This window comes from Eschrichtius robustus, chromosome 2 (genome assembly GCF_028021215.1).
Source record: "Eschrichtius robustus isolate mEscRob2 chromosome 2, mEscRob2.pri, whole genome shotgun sequence".
Lineage (NCBI taxonomy): Eukaryota > Metazoa > Chordata > Mammalia > Artiodactyla > Eschrichtiidae > Eschrichtius > Eschrichtius robustus.
Window position 1 is genome coordinate 35813298 of NC_090825.1, and position 22015 is coordinate 35835312.

Here is a 22015-nt window from a genome sequence, read left to right on the forward strand (position 1 = left end):
TAAAGACACTTCCACTGTACCTACCAATTCTTTTTTTTGGGGGGGTCGTGCCATGTGGCTCGTGGGATCAAACCCTGGCCCCCGGCAGTGGAAGTGTGGAGTCCTAACCACTGGACCGCCAGGGAATTCCCTATTGTATTATTATTTTAAAAGTCTGGCTTCAAAACAAGCCAGAAACAGAAGTAGAAAAATTATTTTGCTAGAAATATTTACAGGCTGTGAGGGCTTTTCTGAGATGTAGATCGAGGAGTGTGTGTGAGAACATTTTCTTCTTACTAAATCGTATGTGATCAAGCATTTACTACAGATATGAGTCATAACTGAAATTTGTAGAGTGCTTTTAGACTGGTGCTCACCGAGCAGTTTCACATTCATTATAAATCCCGTACTGTACATTAGCATGGGCTAATACATTTCCTTATTCTCCGTTCTTAGGATGAAGTAGCACCCACCAAATTTTTGAGACAGCTCACGGCTTAGAGGAAGGCTCATCTAAATAAAGGCCGGCTAAAGTGGCATTGCAGGGATTTAATCCTCCTCTGGCTGCCTGTGTGACCAGAAGGCTGATTTGCAAGTTTCTTCTTTCCTGGGGTCCAGATTATCAGGTCTCCGGGGCCCTGCAACTTGACAGCAAAAGCGCAAAATGAAGAAGATCAGAGATACGCGCCAGCAGCAGGGACCTGAGGGCCTCTGCGGGGCTTTTACACACCAGAGCAAAAGATTCTCTGGCCATCAAAGGAAATAGCAAACTGGAGCCTTTGTTTTGGGACACAGCCACCTACCACAGAGCACCAGCACGGCCAGCCAGAAAGTTCTTGGAGCCTGATCAGGGAAGCGGCTCTGGTACCTGGACGTGTGCCTGATGGTCCAGTTAGAGCTGGGAAGTTCAACGTGAAGGAAGGTCTCGAGTGAGGGCGGCTTCGCGCTTGGCTGGTAGGCGGTTCTGGCCTTGGCCTCTGCCCTCCCCCGACTGAAGCTGAGAAGGGGGTTTGCACATTCAAGAGTCTTTGCCCAGCTCTCGAGGACACAGGGCTCTGGCAGTCAACTCCCGTCTCCCACCCGCCGAGCCCCTTCGGCTCCTCCCCAGCCTGTCCCCGATTGGTGCCTCTGCTGAGATGGAAACGTGGGCCTGCGGAGGACGATGACGGCCGTGTATGTGAATGGAGGCGGCCTGGAGAACACCCACTATGCCAGGTGGGACCGGCGAGAGAGCGTGGAGAGTGGCGGTCAGACGGAGTGCACCAAGGAGGACGGAGAGGGACAGCCTCGCCAGCTGACACCCTTCGAGAAGCTGACCCAGGACATGTCCCAAGACCAGAAGGTGGTGAGGGAGATCACTCTGGGGAAACGGATCGGCTTTTACCGCATCCGAGGGGAAATCGGAAGTGGGAACTTTTCCCAGGTCAAGCTCGGGATTCACTCCCTAACCAAAGGTAGGATCCAGCCTCCACGGGTGATGCCCAGGGTGTCGGGACCTGGTTGGGGGTCGGGTTAGGCGTCCAGGGCCAAGGAGGCAGGTGAGGCGCCATCACTGAGCCCCTGCTAAGTGCAAGTCCTATGCCAGCCGCCGTCCATTGTTGCCGCAGTTCATTTTCACAGCCATGGTGTGAGCTCAGTATTTTTATTTCACTTTATAGATAAGGAAACTAAGATCCAAAGACGTCAAATGTGGCTTTAGCAGTTTAATCTTAGATGATTTTGACTCCAAAAACTCTCCCACTATAGCATGCAGGTGAACTCACTCAAACATTGAGGGCAGTCCGTCCTCTCCAATTACACCTTGGAGAAGCAGAGTGGAGTGTGGACCCACTTGTATTCCAGATCCTTATTTGCAACTTCTCTTTGTGTTTGGTTGTCAATACCAGTGGCACAGGGGACCTCCTGGATGGTCAGTGGATAGTGGGGTCCAGCCTCTCCTGCTTACCAGAGGCTGCTGCCTCTGTTAGGTTTGGGGACAAGGGACTTGATCTCAAGAACTTCTCTGCTTCAGTCTGCTCTGTACTAGTCCTCATCGTTGTTAGCTCCTTGCTTGCTACCAAATATCCACGCTGGCTTGGTTGCTGGCCACTCTGGATTCTAGACCAGCAGTGCCCACCGCTCTGGCCTCAGAGAGGAGCTGTGTGGAGAGACCAGGAGCCCTTTGCTGCCCAACCCAAGTGGGCACTTCTCCAAGTTACCTCTAATTTAGCTGACTAAGCCTGGAGATAGTCATAACGGAGTCACAGGACAGAGAAAGAATGCCTGCAACTTGGTATAATCTACAGACTTCCTAAAGCCCATGGGCTCTGCCCTCTCCCTGAGAGTCCCATACTGACATTTATTCTCCTTGCGCTCAGGCTGCCACCACGTCTCCGGGGCTGCTGTTTCTTGTGTCAGAGTTTTGTTTTCTTGTCTTCTCCAACCCCCAATCCCATTTCCCGCTCATCCCTGTTTGGCCCTGTGGAGAAAGTACCACAACCTCCTCTACCCCCGCAACACACACACACGCACAAACATGCGTGCACACACGCCCAAGTCACTGGAGCTCCAAGTCCCCTTCTATCTTGCTCTGAGCCCGAGTGTCTGGGTTCATGCCTACTCACCTTACCTACTTGGGGACATTACAGCGCTCCTGTGAGCCCTCAGTTTCCTCGCTGACAAAATGCAGCCACTAGCATTGATTACATTACTCATAAAAGCAGCTCTAGGGCTGGGATTCACACCTAATTGGGAAAGATGTTGCTTTTCAATGGTCTAGAGCAAGAGTGAAAGACAACATAAAACACATAAGGAGATGAGGGGCCAGAAATTGAGAGGAAGACATGATCAGGAAGAGGAGAGGAGAAGCTGCATAAAGGCAAACCAGGAGAGGAATTCAGAAAGGGGAGAGTGTCCATGGTGGCAGAGAGGTCACAGGAGCTAAAGCCTGAGCAGAGCCTGTTGGAACTGCTTCCCGAGTGTAGGTTCAGATATTAGATTCTAGTGGAGAGGATAGGATAGTGGAAAGAACATGTGCTTCAGAATCAGACAAATCTGTTCAAATCCTCGTTCAGTCACTTACTAGGTATCTGACTGCATGCATATTACTTAGCCTTTTTGGTCCTCAGTTGCCTCAGCTGTAAAATAGAGGTAATGATTCTTATCTTAGAATTGTTGGGGAAATTAGGAATAATATATATGAAGTACATGGCACAGAGTAGCCGCTCAATAAATGGTAGCTATCATTGTGCAAGTCTATTTTTTACTTACACTTATTTCAGAAGGAAATTTGATATTAAAGTCATGAAAACCCATGCATAGAAGGTAGTGGTAAAAATAAATACAATGCAAACAAATTTCAAAGTTCTGTTTATTTATCTTTCCAGCTTTATTGAGACGTAATTGACATATAATATCGAGTACGTTTAGGGAGTATAATGTTCTGATTTTATGTATGTATATATTATGAAATGGTTACCGCAGTAAGGTTACCTAACGCACTCACCACGTCATATAGCTACAATTTCGTATGTGTGTGGTGAGAACTTTTAACATCTATTCTCTTAGCAACTTGCAAAAAATTTTAAAGGGGGACTTCCTTGGCAGTCCAGTGGTTAGGACTCCACACTTCCACAGCAGGGGGCATGGGTTTGATCCCTGGTGGGGGAATTAAGATCCCGCACGCCGCACAGCATGGCCAAAAAAAAAAAAAATTTTTAAAGGAAACTTACGAAGTGACTGAAAGTAATTTAAAACATGCCAAAAACCCATCTGTGAGTTTCCCTTCACCTTACTTAGGAGAGTGAAGGGAGAACCGATACGGAAATAACATTTTTATGCTGTGATTCGGTGCTATTTAAGGCTGTTTTCAGGCACTGAAATCACTGCATGCCCCATGAGTGTTCAAGGTTCCACTTCGGGAAACACTGACCTCGTCTAGCCCTCCTGAATTTTACAAATGGGGAGTCGGAGGCTCAGAAGTGGCTGTCCCGAGGTCACGGCAGAGACAGGGTTAGAGCTCAGCTTCCTTTTCGCTACCTCGAACAGGGTGGAGGGGGCAGCTCTTTCACACACTGCCCTGGACAAGCCGACCAAGTGGGCTACCACTGCCTTCTTCAGCCCCAGACCCCCGCCAGACCCCAGCCTGCTCACCAGCCATTCTGCTTCCTGGCGGCCGGACTACCGAGGAGTGATCCTGCCCTCCAATGCCTGCAGCAGGGAAGCAGGGGACAATGCGCAAGTCATAGAGTGTATAACCAAGACTCAGAAGCAGCACCTACCTTCTGCCCGCCCTCCCTGTTCAGACAATGTGTAAGAGAGAGCGGCACCTTGTCTTGAAGGTGGCAGAAGGTAGTGCAATACTGTGGAAAGATAACAGCTTTGGAGTCAGCCAGACCTGTGTGGAATTCCAATTCTTTTTTCCTCTAGCTGTGTGACCCCCGAACAAATTATTTTACCATTCTATGCCACAATTTCCTTATGTATGCATGAAGAAAATATATCAGCTGCCTAGGATTGCTAGGAGGAGCGAATTTTAAAATGATATAATATACTGAATATTTACCATGTACCTAGACAGAGCATGTAGCAAGTATTCATTAAGTGCCAGTATTAGTCTGCTTTCAGAAAAGTCCAGGTCCTTTAGGCCTGTGTGAGTCACACGTCATTCGTTTCATGGGACAGAAGCCGACTCAGAGGAGCTCACGCTGACAGGATGACTTGTGTGCAGGGGAATTTTGTGGCCCCTCAGCAGGGTGGTAGAGCCACGTTTCAAGGATGGAGGTTACCCTCTCCATCTCCCCTTTCTCTGGGGTTGCGCGGCTTCTCATTTCTACTTCGTACTTCTTTCTGCGGAGTAGCCTTCTCTGCTTAATTATCCAAAGGCATATGGCCAAGAATAATTGTTTCCAGTCCCATATCTACATAACCTCTCAGCTTTATCCCATCTCCATCCCACTAGTTTCATTCTATTTCAGCTCAGATTTTGAAAAGAGAATATAATCGCTCACTGACCAGCCAGCGATGGGCCACCGCTGAGTCAAGGGCCTGCCTATGTCAAGTCAGCTGCAGCCTTTCGGGTCACACGACCCACTGCACTGTCAGCAGGGCCCGAGGTCCAGAGAAGCGTCTCTGAGACGGGAGAGTGGAGAACACAGTAAATTGACGGACACATCATCACCGCGACAATAACCAGCTAAGCAGGGAAACCGCCACAAGCCAGGAGCAGGAGAGCGTCTAATTCCGTAGACAGGCTGTTACGTGAGGAGGACAGAAGAAAGAGGAAGGACCACAACTGGTGTTTACATAGTGACTTTCTTCTTGAATGCCAAAGGCTTATTGCCTGTCGTATTACAGAATTAACTTAATTCTAGTCCCTTGAGTTTCAGAGAATGCGGCGTTTTCCTGCTGTGTGGATGGGGGCCTCAGTGGCCTCACTACCATGCTGTCCTCACTCCTAACCCGCCACAGAGTAGCCCTATTGTCAAAGGCTCGATGTCAGCCTCTGCTTATGGGATGGGATGGGTGCACAAAAGGAGAGGAAGGCCAAAAGCACAGGCAGAGGAAAAATCAGTTCAACAAGCATGTTTAAACAAGCCAGAAAATGTTAACAGCAGGTCATTGTGCACATTGTACTGATGCAACAGGAAAATGAGCCCCAGACTTCGCCTCCCAACTTGCAGACTCATCCCATGAGGGCCTCGTCCTGGTACCGTGCTGATCTCTCTTCTGGGTTCTATCAGAAGTGAGCCCAGGAAAGAGTAGAAAGGTGAGGACAAAAGGAGCTGAGAGTGTGATGGAGGGGAGACCCAGATGCGGATCGATGTGGGGATGAAGAAAGAGGCAGGCGGTGTAGGTACTAGGAAGTGAGAACTCTGGGAGGATGACAGAGGCAAGACTGGAAGATTGTGACTTATGAAAAGAGGGCGGATGTTAGGCTACCGGGAGCAGACTGGGATGGAAAGACAGGGGGACATTCCTCTAAAATCTTTACCTCTGCAATGGAAGGAGATTTATCAGGGAGTGGTTTAGCCTTGCTGGGAATTACAAATACCCTGTCCCATTACCAGGCCATGTCAGATGACATAGTCTGAATAGCGATTTGTATAAATATGGTTCCCATACAAAGCCAGCTTGCCCAGAATTGTCATTAGGTTTTCTAGGAAATATGGACAACCTGGATAAGATAATGGAGGCGATTCCCAGGGAAGCGGAGGGTTTCTGTGCCAGGGGCAGCTCCCAAGACAGTAGTTTAAAAAAAGACACCAGCTGCTCTGGATCCCTAAAGAGAAGTCTCCAGTATCGGCCCCTGCTGGCTGGAGTTTATTTTTATAGCTAATGGCTCAGATTCTCTTGGGCCTTGCAAGCTGATAGGGCAGGCTGAAGCCATCATGAGTCCCCTTTTAGGCTGATTAGAAATTTCTCAAAAGAAATGACGCACTCGGCTTCTGAATACTTTATGTCCCATCTGTTGCCTCAAACAAAAGTAAAAGAGGCCATGGGTGCCTGTCCCTTTCTCTGTTGCTGTCCTTTCTGACCCCTTCATCCCTGGTCTTCTTCTCTGTTACTCTAGTCTCATGTTTTTAGAAGCCTTTCTTCTTCTCTCTCAATTTATTTATGCATCGGTTCATTCATTCTCTTTTAAAAAATATAATAAACTCTCTTGTGCCTTACAGAGATGAATAAGATACAGCTCTTGCCCGATAGGAACTCGCAGTAGGTAATGGAGACAGACAGGAAACAATTGATAAGTGCTGTCACAGGGTGAGGTTACAAAGGGTGTGTTCGACTGTGGCTGAAATCAGGAAAGGGTCAATTGATCAGGAAAGGCTTGCATTAGGTCTTGAGGTTTGCGGAGAAATAATGCAGGACACAGAGGAAAGGGAATTCCAGTCAGAGAGAGAGGATGTAAAGTGACTGGAGATATGAGCCAGGGTGCGGAGTGTTTGGAGATTTAAGAGTAATTCAATGAGGCTAGTGCACGGGATGCACCCACAGAGTAGTGGGAGATATGGTGGGTGATGTAGGCAGGGACTAGATCATGGAGAATCTTCTTGCATATTTGGATTTTGTCATTCATGTATCAGGAAGCCATTGAAGAGCTTTAAGCAAGCAATTAATAAAATGCTTATTAATATTTCAGTGAGGAAAGTGAATTGAAGTTGGGGCATGACAAGAGTCAGTCATGTCAGAATAAAATATTAGTCTAATGGTCCAGATGAATGATGATGTCCACCTCAACTAAGGAAGTGACAGTGAGGATGGAGAGAAGGGGGTGCATTTGAAACTATTTTAGAGTATTGGAAAACCTGTGGCCAATGGCATGGGGGAAAGCAGGAGAGGACAGGGAGGGGAAGAAGTAAAGATGACTCCCAGGTTTCCAGCCTTAATGACTTAGCAGTGAATAGTGAATACAGGAGAAGAAGTGGATTTGAGAGTGTAGATCTGGAAGCACTGACTTGGAGGTACATGGAGGTCAAGTAAAGGAGCCCAATGACCATCTTGGAACCCAAGAGAAAGTATACATGAGAAATAAAGATTTGGGGCCTAACAAATCTGGGGTATAGTGAAAGTCTTGTATGTCCTGGTCGTAGGCTCCTTGGTGTCAGACATTGTATCATATTGATCCTCAGACTTTCCCCACATTCATTATAACTAATAAATATTCAACAAATACTTGGTGAATTAAGTTAGTATAATAACTTCCCCGGAAAATCCAGTAGTGGTGGGAAGAGACATGGTAGGGAGCAATGCATGGCAGTACTCTCTGGTGGGTTCTTCATGCTATAATCTCCTAGAAGGACAGGGCTGGGGGACTCACACAGGCTCTAGTAAAGCTTAACCAAGAAGGCCCAGTGGTTTTGAAAAAGGGGTCCCGCCTCTTGAGTACATTCATTAAAACAGCAATTTAAAATTATGTTTTCTGGATGCAACTAGAGATTATCATACTAAGCAAAGTAAGGCAGAAGAAGAAAGACAAATACCATATGATATCACTTAGATGTGGAATCTAAAATATGTCACAAATGAACATATCTATGAAATAGAAACAGACTCACAGACGTAGAGAACAGACTTGCAGTTGCCAAGGGGGAGGGGGTATGGGGGAGGAATGGACTGGGAGTTTGGTGTTAGTAAATGCAAACTATTGTGTATAGAATGGATAAACACGGTCCTACTGTATAGCACAGGAGACTATATTCAATATCCTGGGATAAACCATAATGGAAAAGAATATAAAAAAGACTTTGCTATACAGCAGAAATTAATGCAATATTATAAATCAACTATACTTCAATAAAAAAGTAAATTAAAAATAAATAAAATTATGTTTTCTTACTTTAAGAATGGTTAGTTAGTGGCTTTGGTGAATCCATCCTAAAAATAAATTCAGTATTACTATAACAAAAAAAGTTCCCTATTTATAACGCAAAGGACTCAAAATAATTTACATGCTTCAATGATACAGGAATGCTCACGGATATTAAAGCATATGCACTTGGATGGAAGTCACACAGCCATTAAAAATCACAATTGTGGAGAGTCTGTGGTAACATGGAGGATGCGTGGGACACGATAATAAATGAAAAAGCAAGGCGCAAAATTGAGTTACACTGCAATGGGGATACTTATCCTGGGCTCTTGTGAGCGTTCAGTGAGATCATTTATTCAACAAATATTTGTTGATCACCTCCCGTGTAACAGGCACTGTTCTAGGGACTGGAGATACAGAAGTGAACAAAATAGACAACAATCTGTCCTGTGGAGCTTATGTTCTAGCCGGGAGAGACAGACAAAAGTAAGCCAGTAAAATATTCATTGTGCTACGTAGTGATAAGTGACAGGAGGGAAGATAGAGCGGAGGGGAGGGGAGGGAGCATTGGGGGCTGCGGTTTTAGACAAAATGGCCAGGGACAGCCTCCCTGAGGAGGTGATCATTGAGCTGAAGGGAATAAGGAAACTGGCCATGGAGTCCATGGGGGAACGTGGTCAGGCAGAGGGGACAGCAAGAAGAGCGCCAAGGCGGGAGAGTGCCTGTAAAACTCTAGGGATGGCTGAGGCGGGTGACAGCAGAGAGTGGCAGGGACCAGACCACATAGGGTTAATAAGCAATATGGCATAGTCAGGACTTTGGCTTTTCCTGTGAGGGAAACCCGAGCCCTTTGAGGGAGCAGAGAAGTGAGGCGAGACCTGGCTTAGCTTAATAGGATCACCTTGGCTGCTCTGTTGAAAATAGGCTGCGAGGGGTCAAAGGCAGAAAAGGAGAGATCAGCTAGGAGCCTATCGGAATAATCCAGGCAAGAGAGAATGGTGGCTTGGACCAGGAAGGGAGCAGTGAAAGGCTGAGAGGTGGCTGGATTCTGGCTGTATTTAGAAGTAGAGATAACAGGATTTGCTGACAGATTGAAAGTGGGGTGTAAAAGAGGAGAGTCAAATAGTCAAGGTTTTTGTTCTGGATGACTGCAAGAATAAGAGTTTCCATTTACTGAAACTGGGAAGACTGTAGAAGGAACAGGTTTGGGGTGGGGGAGATCAGCATTGGACGTGTTATGCTGGATGTGCCTGTTACACATGCATAGCAGAGGCTGTTGATGCCTCACCCGTGTCTCCTTGGGCCTTTCCATTTCAGTGCATGCAGGCCAGACCTTCAAATGCCAGTCTCTCCATCTCTTTGCCTCTGGGCTTTCTGTAGCTGCCGGAGCTGCTCTTCCTGCATGCATGGGAAATAGAGGGGAATTAATGTCTGCCAGGAACAGCCAACAACTAGTTACTGGCAGTAGTTGATGTACAAATAGCCCAGCTCTCTCACTCTTCTCATGATAAAACTCAAACGATAACTCGCAGCAGGATCTTTGGAAGATGGAGGGAACAAATGATGCCCATCGAACTGAGAAGTCATCTTGAGACTGAAAAATGAGGCAGGCAGCTCCATATACTCAACGGATCAGTTTATTGTGGGTGCCTGACAAGGTGGGATGAGGATCGGGCCGACAAAGATCTGGAAGCATTCGCAGCTGTATTCTGCACCGCCCGAAGGGCCACTGGGGCAATTTTGTAGCTAACCTAGGGTATGGGAGTACCCTTGAAAACAGGAAGTACATTCCTAAGTCAAGATGATTGAATGGGTAACTAGTCTCGTGGGTACCAGGAAAATGTCAGCGAAGGTCTTCGTCATTATTTGGGGACTAACGGATCATAGAGGCCACCTGGACCTACCGATCATTAAACAATATCTGTTAACTACAAAGCCCTTGACAAAGAAGTGATTTTCCGATAGTGCAGTCCCGGGTAGGGTCAGTGGAAGGACAGGAGGAATTGTATGAGCCTGAGATGATGTCAGTTATGCTAACAGTCATGCAGGATTAACTGGTAACTTGCTTAGTAACACATCCTTAATTGGCTGCCTTTCCTCATTCTTCTACCAGTGTTTCCTGGGTACCACCTCCTTCATCAACCATTTGCACCTGAATCACTGCCTCATGATCTGCTTCTGTAAGAAGCCAAACTGAGACAACCAAGTGGAGAGGTCTTGTAGGCAGGTGTATTTATGCATCTGGAATTGCTAAGGAAATTGTAGAGATGTCCAAGGACTAAGCCTTCAGGTGTCCAACATTTAGAGGCTGGGCAGATGAAAAGAACACAGCAAAGGAGCCTTAGAAGAAGTGGCAAGAGGTAGGAGAAAAACCAGGAGCGTGTGTTTTCCTAGAAACCAAGTGACGAAGGTGTTTCTAGGAGGAAGGATGAAGCCTGAAAGCTGGCCATTGGTTTTAGCAACTTGGAGGTCATCGGTGACCCTGAGAGGAGCTTTTTTAGTAGCAATAGCTCTTAGGTTCAAGACATAATGAGGGGAGGACTGGAGACAGTGATGTAGAACCAGCTCTTTAAGAGAGTTTTCCTACAAAGAGAATGAGAAAAAGTCTGATGCTAGAGGGGGAAGTGGGGTCGAGAGAGGTTTTTCGTGGTTTCTCAAAAACTTTTTTTAATGTTTAACATACATAAATACAAAAAGTATGAAAATCACAAATATACAGTTAAATGAATTTTCCAAACTAAAAAGACCCATATAACCACCACCAAGTTCAAAAAAGAGAACATTCCCAGTACTTCAGAGGCTCCCTTATCCTCCCTTCTATTTACTACATCCCCAAGTATAACCACTACCCTGACTTCTAACATCACAGATTGTGTTTGCCTGTAAAGCTTTATATAAATGACATCATACAATATGTGTTCTTTTGCCTTATTTCATTTGCTCAATATTAAACTTGTGAAAGCTGGGGACTTCCCTGGTGGTCCAGTGGTTAGGACTTGGCTCTCTCACTGCCGGAGCCCCGAGTTCAATCCCTGGTGCAAGCTGCAAAGCACGGCCAAAAAAAAAAAAAAAAAAAAGGGGGAAAACCATCCATATTATTTTATGTAGTTTAGATGCTTCATTCTTATTGCTATATAGCAGCCCATTGTACAAATATGCCACAATTTATTTATCCATTCTACTGTTGATGAACATGAGGATAGTTTCCAATTTGGGGCTATTATGAATAATGTTACTATGAACATTCTAGTACAAGTCTTTTGGTAACATGTATGCATTTTTGTGGGGAAGACTTTTTTTTTTTCAGATGGGTAAATAGCATGAATGTATGCAGATGGAAAAGATTCAGTAGAAAGGTTAAAACTTATGACGCAGGAGAGAAGGAAGAAATTTTGGATGCCTGTTCTTGAGTAGAGGAGAGTAGATGGAATCTATTCAACATGTAGAGGGGTAGCTAGGCCTTAGATAGGAGCAGGGACCATTTATCCAGAGAAACAGGAAGGAAGACAGAGTCTATGGGCACAGATTCAGGTAGGCTGGAAGAAGTGGCAGAAGGAACTTGAAGAAATTCTCTTCTATGGCTTTCTTTACTCGATAAAATAGAAATCAAAGTCATCAGCTATGAGTGAGGAGAGAGAGAAGGTATTAGAGATTTGATGGGAGAAGAGAAGCCATGAAAGCGTCATCTAAAAGTGTAGGGACGCTATTGGACCAGGGAAATGTAGTGTGTCTGCCAGGAGCAATAAAGACGCACCTGAGGTTATAGATCATGAATTCAAACTGAGACAAGCCATCATGGTCACTGCATGGGTGTAGGTAGAGAGTAGGTGGGAGGCTGGATTTAAGCAGGGTGTGGTTCAGCTGAGTAAACACAATGAGAGAGACCAGAGATGTTGAGGGAGTACACAGAGCCATGACAACAACAATAAAGGTGCTCCTCCAGGACTTCCCTGGTGGTGCAGTGGTTAAGAATCCGCCTGCCAATGCAGGGGGCAAGGGTTCGAGCCCTGGTCCGGGAAGTTCCCACATGCCGCGGAGCAACTAAGCCCATGCGCCACAACTACTGAGCCTGCGCTCTAGAGCCCGCGAGCCACAACTATTGAGCCCGCGTGCCACAACTACTGAAGCCATCGCACTTAGAGCCCGTGCTCTGCAACAAGAGAAGCCACTGCAATGAAAAGCCCACACACTGCAACGAAGAGTAGCCCCCTGCTCACCGCAACTAGAGAAAGCCTGTGCACAGCAAGAAAGACCAAACACAGCCAAAAATAAATAAATTAATTAATTAATTAATTTAAAAAAGAAAAAAGATGCCCCTCCAGTGCACGCCACCAATCCTCCCCATTCCTCAACCCAGAAACCTTTACCTCTTCTTCAACCCTAACCCTTGGCTGAACCCCAAGTGCTATTGATGCTCCCTTCTAAATATCTCACCCTTTCCTAGTTGGATTAAATTGCTGTAATCTGTCTCCCTCATCCATATTTATCTCATCCTCTGCACTGCAGCCAGAAGCGGTCTTTTAGAAAATGCAAGCCTGGTCATGTAGCTTGCTCTCTGCTTGAAACTTTCTAGTGGTTTCTCTTGGTTACCAGAGGGGAAGGGTGCAGGCAAGAGATAGTTAGGGAGTTTGGGATTGATACATACACACTGCTATATTTAAAACGGATAAGCAACAAGGACCTACTGTATAGCACAGGGAACTCCACTCAATATTATGTAACAACCTAAATGGGAAAAGAATTTGAAAAAGAATGGATACATGTATATGTATAACTGAATCACTTTGCTGTTCACCTGAAACTAACACAACATTGTTAATCAACTATACCCCAATATAAAATAAAATAAAGAAAAAAAAAGAAACTTTCTAGTGGTTTCTCAATGCCCTTAATCTGAGGTCCAGAATATGACTCACGGACTTTGGCCCTGGCTGACTCTCCAGCCTCGTCTTGGCTTATCTTTTCCTTCATTCCCCATGTGCCAGCTCAACTGTCTTCTTTCAATTCCTCAGAGGCAGTGGTCTCCAAAGTAGGGTGCACATACCACCCATGGAGGTGCCCACTGGGATGAGGGAAGAAAATATTAGAACTTCTTTTCTATATTTATTTGTAATTGCATGTTTTTAATTTCCATGATTACATACATTTAAAATGTGTATATTAGTAGTGCATGCATATAATTTATAAATAAATATACATAGACAGCAATGCTCAAAAATGTTTTATTAGTAAAGGAAGCTAATCAAAAAAGTGTATAGACCATTACCCTAAGGTATTAGGGTCTTTCCTGCCTCAAGATCTTCTCTCCTATACAATCCTACTATTAGAATCTCTCCTTATTGCTTCCCCCCTACTTTCCTCTAGTTAACACTTAGACTCCAGGGAAAGTGTTAAAAATCTTCCCTGACCCTCTGACTCGGGGAACATCCCCTTGTTTTTTGCTCCGCTGCATCCCGCTCTCTTACCCTCCTAGCCCACTGTGCCGGGCATCTTCCATCTGCTTCCCCAGATCCATTTTCCACCCTTCATTTTGCTCTCTGTCCCAGACTACATCACGTCTCTTTAGTCCAATGGGTTCCAGTTGGCTTTGGCTTGTAGGGAGCCCTTGCATTGGATCAAAGGAAGGAGAGGAAGAGCCTGAGATCTGTTCCCCCAGCCTGACTGTGAGGTTGATTCAGGCCAGCTGTACGTCTGGAAGGATGTCTCAGCTCCCCTCAAGGTAGCTTTCTCTACACAACACTCTCTAGGTTCTAATATCTGCTCCCTCCCCCTGTCCCTTTGGTCCCAAAGACAGATTTTGCTTGGTCCACTCTAGGTTTGAAATTTTGAATTAGTTGCTGACACTTAATGATTAGAATGATTGCATTACAATTCAGATGTCTCTTGAAAAAAATTAGATTTGATAACACTGAGTCTACATCTCAAACAGTAACAATTGTCTGGGGTTGAGTAGCAGCTGCCCCTTTACTCTGGGGCATGTACTCCTCAGGACTCCACAGTCCCCACTACTCCCTATTGCCTTACAATAAGCTTGCCACACTATTTCCACCCTGGCCTCTAGAGACATTTGAGTTTGCAAGTCCTGGTTTAAGGAAATGTGTCAGTCTCTTCACCAAATTTGGAGAAAGGGGAGGTTTACCTCTCGAATTTCTCTACTTCTCTCTCTCTCCTCTCCGTCACTACCAAGAGAGTCCTCTCCCTGCCGTTGCTATCATCACCTCCAAAACCACCACCCTGCCCTCAGGTGTGCTCTGCTCCTATCCCTTTCCCACATTGCAGCCAGAGTACCCATCCTAAAGTGGATATTATGACAATCCCTTAAAACCTTGTAGTGTCTTCCTACTGCCCTAAAAATAAAGGCTACTTTAAAAAAAAAACAATTGAAGTATGATTAACTTACAATACGGTATTACTTTCAGGTGTTCAACATAGTGATCCAATCTTTTTATACATTACAAAATGATCGCCATGGTAAGCCATCTGTCACCATACAGAGTTATTACAATATTATTGACTATATTCCCTGAACTATACATTACATCCCTGTGACTTATTTTATAACTGGAAGTTTGTACCTCAATCTCCATCACCATGTCAACCGAAAAAAAAAATTGCACAACCTAAAAGTTGAGAATTATCTTTTATTCAGCAGACAAAACTGAGGACTTAAGCTGGGGACACAGTCTCTCAGATGGCTCTGAAGCGGTGAGGGGGGGAGCCAGGGTATATAGGAGCTTTTGCAACAAAGACCAGGTAGTCAGAACTTCCAAAGATTACTGTTAATTAAAGAAAACCAGATATTGCAAGTTAAGGAATTCAGCACTTTTCTGTGTATGGGAAGATGCAAAAGTCTGGGCTCATTGAAATCACTCCTTTGATATGCACCTCAGCTCCCTGGGGCCAGTATCCTGCGCTTTCTCATTCTGAGTCTCCTCAGGATGCAGGGGGGGTTGGGTGTGCAGGGCTGACCGCTTGATGGCTGGCATCCCATTTCCATCCTGAGTTCCCTCAGGGCTCACCTTCAGCGGCTGTAATGTGAAAGCTTAATGGCTGCAACATCCTTTGTTTACTGATATGTCCGGCAAAGTTTTTTTTTCTCTGCGAGTGTATTTCTTCATCTTCCCACCCCTAAGACTACATTTCTTGAAATAATTTTCAGGTCTTTGGGTAATGTGACGGCTGCCTGCTACTGCAGGCTGGTTTGGGACCCCCTTCCCCCCAGCCTCCCAATTCTCCCTGCCCAGCGTAGTGGGCTCCCCTTAGATCCTCAAACACAAACGTGACATCTTGCCCAGACCTGGCACACTGTCCCCTTCCCATGGCCAAGTAGTGGGCCTCCCTCCTCACCTCCTGTTCACAAGGCAAGTGTCATTTCTCAGGGGGTCTCTTTGTTCTCCTATCTGCGCCCCTTCCTAACACGTGCCACGCTTGTAATAAGGGTTTTTTCAAAGTCTCTCTGTCTCACTGGACTGTAGGAACATGTCTGTCTTTTTCACAGTCTGGTGCAGAGTAGGTACCGCCTGAACATTTGTTGAAAGGGTGGACCTAGAGACCTAGTTCTTCACGAACCGGCAATTTCTACCACTTAGTGACAATTCAGAACACCAGGGCTTTTTTAAACGTTTCATATGATTATACATTTACGTTATGCGGCATGACTATAATCTGATTTAACACAAAGTGGAGGAAACAGGCTGGGGCTAGAGTGAGCCATCGGACGCCTAGGGTGTAGAACTTCAGAACGCATTTCCTCTCACAAACCTTCTCCTGCCTCACTCTGGTCCCGGCCGTGGGAGGGCAGCCTTTCCTAAGAACCGCTCAAATATAAAATTGAAAATCTAAAACTAGGATTGTCCTAAAGGGAGGTTTGAGACAGCGGCCTGGACGCACCCCAACCGGATTCTTGGGCGGTCGCAGGGTGAGCAGCGCGCATGCAGCTGCGGCGGCCGAGGGGGCGGCAGAGAGGGACCCGCACCTAACAGAAGCCTGGCCCGCGCTGGGGACGACAGGCCGGAGTAGCGGCCTCTTCTGCAGGCAGGCTGCCGGCTGAAGGATGGCATTCATTATTCTAGCCCTTGGAATAACAGCTCGCCTACCAGGCTGCACAAAACCAGAGTTTCTGTTTCAGGTAAACAGCGGCGGGGAATCTTAATCCTAAAGCCTCAACAGTAGAAAGGACGCGACCAGCGAGGGGAGAATGCCCCGGGGACCGGCCGTGGCGGTCCATCCGTCTGCTGGGAGGATTGCCTGCGGAGGTCGCGGGAGCCCTGAGGGTCCTACTCCGTCTAGCTTCCCTCCTCCTTCCCCACCCGAGCAAGCGCGGCCACCTCAGGCGCCAGCGAACCCTGCCTCTTCGTCTTCCAGGAGTCCTAATGGACCTACTTTAATAAACCGATAACACTCCTATTTTAAACTAGCAGCTTCTATTTTCATGCCCATAACCACTGTGCCAAAGTTCCTCAAACCAGTTGTTTTGCAAGTAGGTCAAACAGGCGCCCTGCCATCCCGTTCTCCCCGTTTATTTGCCTGGAAAATTCTTTCTTATCTAATAGAAAGTCTGGTCCATTTTGAACCAAAAAATAAATGAAGTGTTACTTTGGAGTAGAGATTCATTCATTTTCAAACATTAACCATTTTTATTACACAATCTATGTTAATTGTATAATTAATTGTAGGAAAATTAGAAAGCACAGATAAGTAAAAAAAAGAAAAATTGAAAGAAAACCATCCATTAGCGGGGGATAAATTGGGAGATTGGGACTGACATATATACATTGCTATAAAATAGATTAATAATAACCTGCTGTATAGCACAGGGAACTCTACTCAGTACTCTGTAATGGTCTACATGGGGAAAGAATCTTAAAAAAAAAAAAAGTGGATATATATATGTATAACTGATTCACTTTGCTGTACACCTGAAACTAACACAACATTGTAAATCAACTATACTACTCCAATAAAAGTTTTAAAAAAAGAAAACCATCCATGATCCCCCTATTAATAAAATAACTATTCTAAACATTTTGGTGTATATCTTGCCAGATTTTTTCCTATGCAAATGCATATTTGTGTTTTTCCTCGCTTGTTCTATATTGAGCAACTTTCCATGTTCGTAAATAAAGATCAACGTGGTTATTTTGATAGCTGCATGGTGTACCATTAGAGAGATAGATGAACCACACTTTAACCATCTCTCTTGCTGGACGCTTAAGCTGTTCCCAGTGTTACAGAAGTCTTCTTACACAAGCAATCTTGTACATGTGTCAGATTATTTCTTTAAGATTAATTGCCAAAAGTGAAAAGGGTGGGTCAAAGGGTGTGATCATTTTAAAGACTCTCAAGACGTAATACCAAACTACAGTCCAGAACCATCTTACCAACTAGGCCTCACACCAGCAGCACCTTGCAGGGCCCGACTCTCCATGGCTTTCCAACAATCCAGACGCACCGAGCACTGGTGTTTCCTGTACTGGTACATGGTGTGCCAGGCACAGACAAAGTCAAATCAGATCAAACAGCCCATGCAAGGAAGGGGGTAGGAGGAAGAAACAGATGAGGAGTCAATATTTATAGGTAAATGTGCTGAGATTATAGTACAGAGAATACACAGAAACTGGATGTCATCATCTTCCTGGGACAGGTGTCATAGAAGGCTTCCTGGAAGAGGTTGGTTCTGAGGCTGGCCTTGAAGACTCATCCGGCATTAACTGAATAAAGAACAGGAAGGAGTGATGAGCCAGAGAGAGGAAATAATCCAGGTAGATCCAGGTAGAGGAAAGATCCCAGCCATGAATGTCCTGTACCTTTTCAGTGAACAGCAAAACGTTCTGTAACGGTTAGACCACAGGGTGCATGGGGAGGTGGTTAGGAGCGGTGGGCCATGAGGCTGAAGAGGTAGCTTGGGCCTGATCAAGAGGGGCTCTGTCGGCTAAATAAAGGTGCTTTAACTTTATCCAGAAAACTGGATAAAGCTCACCAAACTGAAACCTCCTTGGGAGGCAGGAGTTGGCATTAAAACCTGTACATGGTAGAGCCACACTGATCTAAGGGACCAGCATGGATGTTGAACTCAAAAATTGCTGTTTGTCACTACTCCTGAGGAGCTTTCTGAGCTGGAAATAGCCACTTAACCTCTGTGTCTAGTGAAATAGAGGGACTAGGTTCCTTCCAGTTCTAAATAGCTATGAACTCAGGCACATTCTTTGACTTTTTTTTTTTTCCAGAAAAGGTGGCCATTAAGATCCTGGACAAGACCAAGTTAGACCAGAAAACCCAAAGGCTCCTATCCCGCGAAATCTCCAGCATGGAAAAACTGCACCATCCCAACATCATTCGCCTTTATGAAGTCGTGGAGACTCTATCCAAGCTGCACTTGGTGATGGAGTATGCAGGGGGTGGGGAGCTCTTTGGGAAAATCAGCACCGAAGGGAAGTTCTCAGAACCAGAAAGCAAGCTCGTCTTCTCCCAGATTGTGTCTGCCGTGAAGCACATGGTGAGCGGGGCGAGGAGGGAGCGTCTTGCTCCCATTCTACCCACAATGGGAGCGTGGGGCTTTAGTTTACCATCATCTAAGCATCCCCGAAGGCTTTGGTCCTACAAGGGCAGACAGCAGTCCCTTCTGTGAGAGTCAGATGTCTGGCTGGGATTGTGCTCCCTGCCTCCGAAGCAATGCCCAGGGATCTCCAGTTACACGGCAGCCTCCTGGCCTCTGCGGAAGTTGGCAGGAGTCACTCTGAACAGCCGGATGACCATCACCCCCTCCCTGGCCACACGCATTCCTCCAACCCCGTCTTCCACTACTCGGAGAGCTGGCTTCTCACTGCTTCTTGGCCTTGCCTCCCTAATTCTGTGTCTAGGATGCCCTCTCCCCTCTTTTCACATCTCACATCCCCAATCCCATCCACACGTCGTGACCCAGCTCAGTTCTGTCTCTCTCTGTGAAACTTTCTTCAATCTTCGGTCAGCCCACGCTGATCTTCATGCCTTTGGTGAACCCCACTAGCTCTTGCTGCCTCTGTGCTCAGCACATTAACACTTGCTTGTGTCATTCTTATTTTAGTTGTCTGATTATGTCCTTAGATAAATCTGGACTCTGTAAGCATACTCCCCAGTTCCTCCATGAACTGGTTCTCCTGTGCCCTCCCTATTGTTGGTTGTACTGCTGGGCACACAGGAGGAATCTGACTTGCAGACCTGATGACCACTTGTACCACTCTGTTAGTGCAAAGGTTTTGGCTGCCCTCTTTGCCCAGCTCTCAGTCCAATTGGCAGGAAGAGACACTTGTCTGGTGTCTATATTAGTTGAGAGGCTGTTTCTAGTTTGCTCCTCTGTTCGGATGTCGTGAGACAAGAACTGGGATCAGTGAGCTCCTGGCCAAATTATTAGCAGGTTACCAGTGACCTAAGGGGCCCAAGATAGCAGCTGGGAGGGAGGGGGGAGGAAAAAGAAGTGAGCAGGGAGAACCTGAGTGTGATGGTAGTGGCTGTTACAGACCTGTGGTTGTCATCTAAGTGGCCCTGTGCTGGGGTGAACTTTCCCTGGGCCAGGGAATAAGCCAGACCCATACCAAGCAATGGAACAGATGGGCAGAGTCTTGCACATTCTACTTGGAAAAGAGATCTGGTGGGAGAGCAGAAGAGGATCCAGCAGGAGAGGATGCAGACTGAGTCCTCTGAGGTTCTACACCCTGACCTTTCTCCTAGCTCTCTGGTCTCCAACAAGAGGAAGGGTGAACGACAGACATAGATCCAAATTTTATCGGGTTTGTTTGCTATGTGCCAGGACCATGCTGAATGCTACAGATACAGCATCACATACAGTTCTCACAACAGCCTTATGAGGCGGTTCTCAGTGTCCCATTTTACAAAGAAGGAAGGCGACACTCACATACACAGCTGGTATAGTTGAATCTAGAATTAACCAAGATGTCAGGCTCCAAAGCCTGGATTCTTGCCACAGGAGATCCAGCTGGAAAAGTGACATTAAACCATTTCCCAAGAGCCCTTGGCATTAAACTGGTCAAGGGTCTTCAAGGTTGTCTGGATCCAGAATTCAAGGGTAGGGATTGGATCTGCTGCCAGAACCTTGCCCAACATAGTATCCTCCCTTCTATTGAATTCTATAGCGATAAAGGAGCCCACCCAAAGGAGCAGGGGTGTGGAGTTGGGGGAGGGCTCCTCACCTTCTTGGGGTTGGCCTTACTCAAGAGATTGCTCAGCCAGAAAAACCTATACATGGTCTCAGAAACGAAGGATTACTGTTTCACTGTGCTTCACAAGATCTAGGTCTTACTTCTGGCCCTAATTCCTGAGTCCACATGTGTGGGACAGACTCCAACCCTCACCCCACAGAACAGAACCTTTGGTCTGCTTGGAGGGTGTGGGCTTTACACTGGACTAAAGGTTATGACAGGGCAGCTCTCAAGATCTGAGGTTTGACATGACTTAAGTTGATCTCCATTGAATTTCTGTTGTTACACCGTTATCACCTCATTGTTTCAGAGCAACTGATGCATCTTTAATGTTGGTATTTTACTTTGAAAACGATGACTTTTTCCCCCTTTGTCTTCTTTCCACAGCATGAAAACCAAATTATTCACAGAGATCTGAAAGCAGAAAATGTGTTCTATACCAATAATACTTGTGTGAAGGTGGGTGACTTTGGATTCAGCACAGTAAGTAAAAAAGGTGAAATGCTGAACACTTTCTGTGGGTCTCCTCCCTACGCGGCGCCCGAACTTTTTCGAGACGAGCACTACGTCGGCGTTTATGTGGATATCTGGGCCTTGGGGGTGCTTCTGTACTTCATGGTGACGGGCACCATGCCATTTCGGGCAGAGACCGTGGCCAAACTGAAGAAGAGCATCCTGGAGGGCACGTACAGTGAGCCTCCGCACGTGTCAGAGCCCTGCCTCCGGCTCATCCGGGGCGTCCTCCAGCAGGTACCCGCCGAGAGGTACGGAATTGACTCCATCATGAACAATGAGTGGATGCAAGGAGTGCCGTACCCCACCCCTTTGGAGCCTTTCCAGCTGGATCCGAAACATTTGTCAGAAACCAGCACCCTCAAAGAAGAAGAAAATGAGGTTAAAAGCACTTTAGAACACTTGGGCATTACGGAAGAGCATATTCGGAATAACCAAGGGAGAGATGCCCGAAGCTCCATCACAGGCGTCTATAGAATCATTTTGCATAGAGTCCAAAAGAAAAAGGCTTCGGAAAGTGTCCCAATAATGATACTACCAGACCCTAAAGAGAGGGACCTAAAGAAAGGGTCCCGTGTCTACAGAGGCATAAGACACACATCCAAATTTTGTTCAATTTTATAAATTGCATTAGACTGCTGGTAATTAACCAAGATCATTGTTGCTGCTTTTAAATTTTTTCACCAACTTGAGTGGAGACATTTTTGTAATTTTTAAATAAATTTAAATTTAAGATATGCATTTCCCCTCCGCCGCCCCGCCCCCCCCAAAAAAAGTCTATTAGCTCAGATTCTGGCTTGGTTTGTAACCTCATCTTGTTTTCAAACTCTAACATTCACTCAGTTAATCGAGAAATGCTTATGCAGTGCCTACCATGAGCCAGGCACTGTTTAAGGTACTGCAAAATAAAAAATAGGTCAGGTCCTTCCTCTCCTGTGCAGGATAGTCTAGTCATTACTGCAATTTGTCCTGAGGCTGTAACTGGACTCATACCTTCCTTCCTCCATCAACCATTGTAAATTTCCCTCGCCTTTGGCCA

The 22015-nt window shown here is 46.0% G+C and overlaps 1 protein-coding gene across 4 annotated transcripts in view; it reads left to right on the plus strand.

Moving 5' to 3' along the window:
• Nucleotides 1-21654, plus strand: part of NIM1K (NIM1 serine/threonine protein kinase) — a 69044-nt gene extending 47390 nt beyond the window's left edge. For all 4 annotated transcript variants that reach the window (XM_068535302.1, XM_068535303.1, XM_068535304.1 and 1 more), the window contains 3 exons: nucleotides 436-1433; nucleotides 18496-18764; nucleotides 20851-21654. In XM_068535302.1, the coding sequence (XP_068391403.1) occupies nucleotides 1142-1433; nucleotides 18496-18764; nucleotides 20851-21600 (1311 nt within the window). In that variant the 5' untranslated portion in view covers nucleotides 436-1141 and the 3' untranslated portion in view covers nucleotides 21601-21654. The remainder of the gene's footprint in view (nucleotides 1-435; nucleotides 1434-18495; nucleotides 18765-20850) is intronic.
• Nucleotides 21655-22015: the final 361 nt, after the last annotated feature.